This window comes from Thermobia domestica, chromosome 2 (assembly GCF_964235325.1).
Source record: "Thermobia domestica chromosome 2, izTheDome1.hap1.1, whole genome shotgun sequence".
NCBI lineage: Eukaryota > Metazoa > Arthropoda > Insecta > Zygentoma > Lepismatidae > Thermobia > Thermobia domestica.
Window position 1 is genome coordinate 216,723,093 of NC_137455.1, and position 8,836 is coordinate 216,731,928.

General features: G+C 37.9%; 3 protein-coding genes across 3 annotated transcripts; 2 read left to right on the forward strand and 1 right to left on the reverse strand.

The window, feature by feature from the left end:
• Window positions 1-558: 558 nt before the first annotated feature.
• On the reverse strand, window positions 559-3,242 carry LOC145679324 (uncharacterized). The gene is made up of 2 exons (XM_081749909.1): window positions 3,206-3,242; window positions 559-1,478 (listed from the first exon to the last, which is right to left on the reverse strand). The coding sequence occupies exons 1-2, from the start codon at window positions 3,240-3,242 to the stop codon at window positions 559-561; spliced, it is 957 nt and encodes a 318-aa protein (XP_081606035.1).
• A 343-nt stretch (window positions 3,243-3,585) lies between these two features.
• Window positions 3,586-4,458, forward strand: LOC145679325 (general transcription factor II-I repeat domain-containing protein 2A-like). Its single transcript, XM_081749910.1, has one exon. The coding sequence runs from the start codon at window positions 3,586-3,588 to the stop codon at window positions 4,456-4,458; it is 873 nt and encodes a 290-aa protein (XP_081606036.1).
• Window positions 4,459-4,575: 117 nt separating this feature from the next.
• Window positions 4,576-5,148, forward strand: LOC145679326 (general transcription factor II-I repeat domain-containing protein 2B-like). Its single transcript, XM_081749911.1, has one exon. It carries the CDS (start codon window positions 4,576-4,578, stop codon window positions 5,146-5,148), a length of 573 nt encoding a protein of 190 aa, XP_081606037.1.
• Window positions 5,149-8,836: the final 3,688 nt, after the last annotated feature.

The following is an 8,836-nucleotide window of genomic DNA, read 5'->3' on the forward strand; positions in this document are numbered from 1 at the left end:
CCAAGTGTGAATTGACTTAAAAAAATAAATGAAAATGCTAAAGGTGCCCACGATAGGGTAATGTCTAATAGACCTTTGGTACTAATTTGAGGATGCTCAATCCACCCAATTTTGAGATTATTTTTCTCGAGACCCCATAGCTGGACATGTTAAGAAAATAGTTCTATTGGATTGAGACTCTTGAAATTAGTAGAAAAGGAGTACTTTGAAATTTGTCCAAGCAGGTCTTATTTTATTTATTTAAATTGATTTATTTAACCATTGGAATGGGCTGTAGTTTTCTTTTTTAAATGCCCGAAACCAGCAATTATGTGAACTGTTCCGGTTGCCGATTATGTAAATTGTGATATCAAATGCTCGGCAACTTTTCTGTTGCCGTCGCCAGTGATTGAGTGTATGGCAACAAAACTGTTTTGTCTCCGTGAAGTTGCTGACTGCAGGCGACAGCGACGAGATAGTTGCGCAACTGTTTTGTCGCCAGTGAGCGGTAGGCCTTACTGGAACTCAGTCCCGAAACATGTACATACACTGGCTGTTTTTGTAAACCGAGTCGTTGGTTCAGTTTTCTGATACAAAGCTTTTTCCACTGGCTGAATCCAACAATGCTCTCACAGGTTCTAAATTACCATATGAATCCTTCACCATCACTACTGCAGTTTGTAATAGCACTGCATGTTGCACATTAGCTTCACTTGAAAAATGAGTCCCCACTGAAACACCTGAGTTCTGTTTATTTGGAAAATGAAGAAAAGTATGATGACGTTTGCCACACTCACGACACGATGCTGATTTGCAACTGGACAGTTTATGATTAGATTGTAAACAATTAAAGCATAATGCTTTGTTTTTCACTAAGGAATGACGTTCGTCAACTGATAGCGAAAGGAAGTCATCACATTTATGCAAAGGATGATTTTTGCTTTTGCACTGGCAACACGAAAATTGAGCTGAAGCATGATGCGCTATTGTTGATTTTTTATTACTATTGTTTGACTCACTAGGTGGGGTTGACTTTGTATTGCAAGTGCTACTTGCCAATGCACGACACCTATGATCTATGAATTTCACCAATTGGTCGAATGTTGGTAGTACACTGTCTGACCATGAAAGTTCCCACTGTCTTTTTGTTTCACTGTCTAGCTTCTCTGTTATATGAAATATAAGCAAAGGACCCCATTCGTTTACTTTTATGTCCAACACTGATAACGATCGCACACACTCAACACTTATATCCAACAACCGACGTAACGCGCCAGCTGATTCTTGCTGCACTTGACCTTGACTTACAAACCGCCGAAATATAGACGTGATTAATTCTTCTTTATTTTGATACCTTAAATTTAACAGGTCCCAAGCTTCTTTATAGTTATCGTCAGTTATTTGTATAGATTGAACAAGTGTTGCTGCTTCACCTTGCAGACTAGTTTTTAAGTACTGAAGTTTTTGTGCACCCGTCAATTTTTCATTATTATGCACTGCTGCGATAAACAAATCACGAAACGAAAGCCAATCATTTAAGTTCCCGCTAAAGCAGCCCTGGCCACGGTGAGCAGATAGTGGAAACTCTCCTCGTGAACGCTCACGAGCACCCTACGTGCAAATACCGTTGTTCGTGCTTCGTGAATCTTCGGGTTTCGTCCTTAGAGGAGCGGAAGTGTTGTCAACCTTGGCGGTAATCACTAGCTTACCAAATAAAAAAAGTATGTATGGTAACTGATTGCCATTTAGTGTATAGTGTTTTTTACAATGTGGTAACCGTTAACTATAGACAACACAAACTTGTAACAGCAATCAAATGATAAACTATGTACGTTCCTTTTCTTCTTTTTTCTTTCCTTTTGTTAAAGAAGGATGTGGTGGAACCAAACCATCGCTTACATTTATAAAAGTTTGCTAGTTTGCCCAATGGAAAACCAGTTTTCTTATCAAGTTCTTAATCCGAGTGTGGATTTGTTATATTATGTTGTTTTGCTTTTTAGGAAAAGGGATAATCTGTTGATACGGAAAAAAATACTGTAGCATTTGTTTTTAATTATCTAAGTATTATCTCCAGAAAATTAGCTTATGCATGTATGTGTGTACGAATAGGCTTAGCAAGGGGTTGGTTGTGGAGATTAGAAGCCACTATTACACTATTAACAGAAAGAATAGTATTTCTTACTCCACTTTTAAAGTTACTTTGATCCCAAAGAATCAAAACAAAATATTAAGAGAGCTAAAGAGATTTTCCATTTTTAAGAGTGACCATTAGTGACTACAATTAGTTTTTTTTTTTTTTTTTTTTTTTTTTTTTTTTTACAAGGAGTGTCTTTTTAATAAGGAAAAATATATTGTATCTGGCTGGTTGCTTGCCGGTGGCTTGTTAAAGTGAAAAAGAATGTTAAATCATATCAACGACTGAAGTTACACGCTTGTTTTTCTTCGATAGTTACTGACTAATTTTGAAAGTCACAATGTTGTAGGCCTACTGTAACAGCATAAACTCGGAAGGAAACGTTCCAACTGAATGATACGAACAATTATTCCCATTGTCTTGAACATGAAACGTGGGTTGCACGGATAACGCTTAAAGTAAGCTGGACTGCACTGGAATTTCCTTCCGGCATATTAGTGTTTGGTCGGAACTCAGTTCTTCTGTGTAATTGTCTCTTAACGGCATTTGAACATTTATTGTAGATAATAATAACTAACAATATGGCCAACTGGATCCAGTTTCTACTCTGTACTCTTATTTCTGCAAGATCCATCTTAATATTTTCTTCCCATCTGCGCCTAGGTCTTCCTAGTGGTCTTCTTCCAATTGGTTTTCAGTTAAAATTATGAAAGCGTTTCTAATTTCTTCCATTATGGCTACATGGCCTGCCCACCTGAACCTTCTACACTTAATGACCCTAACAATGTTAGGTGGGCGGTATAAACTATGCAATTCCTCGTTATGAAATTCCTCCAATCCCCATTTTCATCCCTTTTTGGTCCGAATACTACTACTACTACTACCACTACTACTACTACTACTACTAATAATAATAATAATAATAATAATAATACGCATTATTATTATTATTATTATTATTATTAGTAGTAGTAGTAGTAGTAGTAGTAGTAGTAGTAGTAGTAGTAGTAGTAAAAAAATATTAAGTACATGATGAAACAGCTTTACTAGTGTATAGCAGACAGCGATTAGTGCCACTTATGCTAAGCTTACTATCATTCGTGCTTCCAGTTTTGGCACCTGCATACATAATACGTTAGTTATCTAGCCACTAACTCCCCCTGTGTACATCTGCTTATAGAGACCAGTATCGAGCACAGTCGTTGTAAAGAGTTGAAACCGGTAAGATGGCGAAACGACGCTGCCCCACACCTACATTTAAGTTTAACACGCAGTGGGAGGAGGATTATCTCTTTGTCGAAGAAGACGGTGTAGCCAAATGTTTAGTGTGCTTTAAAACATTACACGGATTTAAAAAGTTCAACCTTCAACGTCACTACAATACTTATCACGTGGAGCAATACGGGGAACTTGAAGGACATCTTCGCAAAGAAGAACTGAAGAAGTTGAAATAGAATAAGGCCGCATCGGAAATGGAAGACGGGGAGAGAACGTATGAAGCCTCTGTGCGGGTGAGTTACAAAATTGCGTTGCATATTGCGAGATTGTTGCGCCCTTTCACAGACGGAGACCTAATAAAGGAGTGTATAGTAATATCAGCAGAAGACTTTTGTCCATCTCGAATACAGCAGTTCGAATCGGTTCCACTTTCCCGACAGACTGTTACGCGACGCATAGAACATCTTGCAGATGACGTTTTGAGCCAGCTATCGGAACTTTCGAAAACGTTTATTGCATTTTCCCTGGCGCTCGACGAAAGTACGGATGTTACAGATACTGTGCAGCTTGCTATCTTTATTCGTGGTGTACATAGTGATCTGGAGATTCGAGAGGAACTGTTGCACATAGTACCTATGAAGAGCACCACAACGGGCGCTGACATTCTTGCGTGTGTTGAAGAAAGTGTCGAAAATACAGGTCTTGCGTGGAATGCACTGGTTTCTGTAGCGACCGATGGGGCACCTGCTATGGTTGGGAAGGAAGCAGGGTTCGTGGCGCGACTGAAACTAAAACTCCAAGAGCTTGGGGTGTTGCATGATATCAGAGGAATTCATTGTATGTTGCATCAGGAACAGTTGTGTGCAAAGAGTGTAACGATGAACGATGTCATGGACGTTGTAGTTCGTACCACCAGCTACCTCAGAAAACATGGACTGAGATATCGCCAATTTAAATCCTTCCTCGAAGACCTAAACAGTGCATACGGAGACATACCTTATTATACTGAGGTGCGCTGGCTGAGCCGTGGGAACTTGTTAAACCAGTTCTTTCAGTTACTAAACGACATTGTTATGTTTCTCGATATGGACGATCATTCCGTGCCAGAACTGAAAGACGACCAATGAAGATGCAACCTTGCGTTTTTGGCAGACGTAACTACTCATGTCAATGCTCTTAACCTCTCATTGCAGGGTCAACATCTGCTAATTACAAATATGTGCGATCGCGTCGAAGCGTTCAAAATGAAGCTATCCCTTTGGGCGCAGCAATTTGAAAACAATATTTTGGTTCACTTTCCCAGCTTAGGCACCTTACAAGAATCCGGTAAACTTCTTGACTTGACTCATTGTCACAGTTTGCTGCTTAGCCTTAAGGACGAATTTGAAACCAGATTTCAGGACATAAAATGTTTGGAGATGAGCTTCAGGGTATTTGCCACCCCATTCTCTACAAACATTGCAGACGCTCCTTCTGATGTTCAGTTGGAACTTATAGACTTAGTGTGCTACAGGGAATTTAAAGAGAAATTGCATCAGAAAAGCAATTTACAAGAGTTCTATAGGAATTTCCCTCGATGTCGATTTCCTCGACTGCATAGAAATGCTGCCAATATTATGTCAATGTTTGGTTCAACGTATGTGTGTGAGCAATTATTTTCAAAAATGCGACTGACGAAATCAAACCAGAGAAGTTTGTTGTCCAACCCTCACCTGGAATGTTTGTTACGTCTAAGCTGTGTGCAAACAATATCACCTCGTATAGAGACACTTACGAAGAAATTGTGTGGTACATCTGCCTTAGAGAACAAGGCTTGAAGTAAAACACTTGTCAGTTACTAGTGTTTATAGTGTATTTTCTTTTTTCTGTGTTTCTAACTTTATACACATTCGGCCTTTTTGTGCATTTTCGTGTTCTGTTGGTTTGAATTTTGATTTGCTACTGTCAGACATTTGTCTCTTGTGGCGTTAAGATACTTGAGCACGCTTCGGCAAATGTGATTGCATTTTTCGAACTTTTGGGAATGTGCAACAAGTGTTTTTCTTTTGGGACCTTTGTCTACGATCTCGGATTTCTGTCGTAAGTTATAAAAGCTATTACAATGTTTATATTTTGTAGCTACGGAAATCTAATAAGTACAGACTATTTGGATGATTTCTAATTGAATAATATATTTTCGAATAAAATCTACCCAAATAATCTGATTTTCGAATTGTTCCTCATCTCTGTTTCTTTGCCTACATTAGCATCCAGTGGCAATTTACGGCAGAACTTAAGCAGATATTATGCATGTTTCGAACACGATATTATTATTATTATTATTATTATTATTATTATTATTATTATTATTATTATTATTATTATTATTATTATTATTATTATTATTTTCTACCTCCCGTCGTTCTGCTATCAATCTAGCAAAGAAAGGCGTTTACAACTTAGCAAACGTGAAGCGAGTGATAAGTTACAGACCAAGTGCTAATGTAATACAACGTAACGAATTATGTAAGCAAGCTAAAAAGGCCTGAAACAATTCGTTTCCGATTTTTACAGTCGTTTTTACGTCTGTAAGCTGACATGTTTAATATTAGTTTCTTTCTTTCTTTCTTTCTTGTTCATTTGTTACTTACTTTAACGCTAACTATAACCTCTATCATGCGTCTTCCTCGATCAAACAACGTACCAATTTTATTTCCTGCAGTGTTTTCGCGTCACTGCTTTCGAAATGGGGAGGGGGAGAGCACACCTGCACATTTCACGCTTGCGTCTGCTCAATGCTTCAACATCGTGCGAATTTCTGACCAGGCTTGGTCGTAGGTTTTTTGCCATCATGTGTGGTTGGCAACACTTATCGGATGCAGTGGAAGGGTAGAAGCTATCAGCCCCTGTGCTCACCTGTTCTTGTCTCCCGCTTGTGCTCGCTCACGCTTCGGCTCCGGGAGCCAATTCATGGACAGGCCTGCGCTAAAGCATGGCAACTGCAATTTTGGAAGTCGAATTTCTGTTGTGTGTTTTTGATTATTCACATCACTAGAAGAAGCGTGAGACAATTTACCCTGCACTTCCACTAATTTCACGTTAAGCTTTGTAAGTCTACCTTCAATAGCAGCAAGCTCTTCTTCTTGCACCAAATAAATTTCTTCTTCGGCACACAAGTTACTGGCTAGAAACAAAAGCTCATATGTTTCACGTGACAGTTCACTCACTTTATTTTTGTAGACTTGAACTACACTAATATCTTCCTGTTCTGTGATATTGTTTATGCAGTTTTCAGCACGAGTGACCTTTCCTTTTAAAACACACTTTCGGGAATTGTAAGCTTCCATTGTCGCCCACACAGTTTTTTTTTTTTCTTTCTTGTTAACACACAAGTCTTAGCACGTAGGTCACATAAAACACACAATCACGTATTAACATCTGGGTAGGAGGACCAAATCTTTATGATGGACTGTATCACACAAACGCTGGTTCGTTCTGTAATAGTTCGATTTAATAATATTGTTAATATTTCTTACAAGTCCCGAGTTAAAATAAAGTGCACATTGCACACTACGATTTTGCAGCTATAGGCTACACGCTCACTCTCACACTGCTGCTATGCACAGTTTCAACAAGCAACTATACGTTGCTTCTTCTTCTTCTATAGCTAACAAGTTACATTGAACAAACATCTTTAAATAAAACTAAGCAACTTAAATAAACAAGTTAGAACTAAACACATGATAAAACTTACTTAATGCACCCGGCAACACTGATATTCATCTCTATGGGGCTACTTAAAGCAAGAGGTCTACAAGAACAATTCTGGAACTATGCAAGACCTGGAAACGAACATTCGCAGTGCCATTGAGAACATTAACGCTTCTACTCTTCGCAAAGTTGCTGCCAACATGTTGAAACATGTGAACAAGTATTCGAATCAAAACAGGGGACACACACTCCCACCATCGCTGTATAGCTGATAACTCGTTTCGTGATAGTAGCAGTGTTGCTGGTGCAAGTAAGTAAAAGTTTTATCGTAATAATTTCAAAGTTTCTTTTCCATTGTTTTCAGGATTTGCAGAATGTAGACAAATCCTTAACATACCTTTTGATGCACTGAAATATCAGCAATGTTGCAAATTCAGAGTGTAAATTTATGAAAACTACTATTTCCGATTACAAAGGCCTCATCCGATTAGTTATGGGTTGAAATGGAATTTTTTTCTGCTCCATAGTTTCGAAGCTACTCCTACTAAACAAACTGAAAATTAACGACAGAACATCCATACGTATGGGTTATGAGTCAATTTACATGTTTTGCAAGCGGCCAAGCGGCCAGAAGTTTTCCAAGGGGAAGGAAGACCAACTCGAAAGGAAGGAGACAAAGACCGATACTCAACGGCAGTTGCGAGTCCGCACATACTTTGGTACAAACGCCCACGTAATAAATCATATAAAACAAGTATTCGTCCTCATATCCTTAATAACTACAGTAAATACACTATATCACTTCAGTGTAAAGATTTTCTTTTCAATTTAAAGTCCCATGATTATGCTCGTCAAGCTAAGGAAGACTGATCATTATGGCAAGTGAATGATTATGGAAATGATGGAGTAAGAATGTGGGAGGAAACGGAAATACCCGAGAAAATCCGCGGACAAGAACTATAATAGTAAATAAGTATGATTTTACATACATTTCCAAGAACAAAACGTCCTTCGAAAATCTAGGAGGAAATAGATCCCACTGTTGGTGATCATGCCCGATATATTATGAATAATGAACAGATAAGGATTTGGGTAGAAAATCCGAGCGCAAACTCGACAGTTTTCCACACGTAAAAGTACTGGCATGTTCTTACTTCAAATTCAAATTTTTCTATTGTCATAAAACTTTGCTGTCAAGTTTTTCCTATCTTTCTTTCATGCTATACTATAAATCTATATTTCTGCTTATGTACTATTTCATTTTAAGTATAGACAGATTGTCATCTACGATTGTTGTTTTCTAAAATACTTTCGATAGCTGTGCGCGTAATCATTAATAACATTGAACTAAGCTATATGTGCTGGGATATTTTATTCGTATTGTCACTACGAAAAAAAAAATAACAGTACAATTGATTATTTGTTTTGAAGGATGTGAGACAGGTTATAACAATGAATTTTAAATACAAGAAAGAAGTCAGAGGTCCGACAAACATTGCAATATGTTTATTTCATTTCTGAAATTCCGCCAAGTAGTACTTAAACACATGTCATGGTTCGTACATATAGACTTTTCCAACCGGGCCTTAACAGAATGCACTTCTCCTTGAAACATGCGGAAATTCAAAACCTCTGATAAAAATGGAACCTATTTCTTCTATGACAACTCTACCATGAAACTCAACATGGGTCAAACAAGAAAAACGAGTTATATTGATTTCCTTTTACTTTTAGAGGTTGGTGTGCTTCTACGAGTTTGTTTCTTTTATTTTCATTTGGTTTTCTCTTTGTTACGGTACATAGAATTGAACTAGA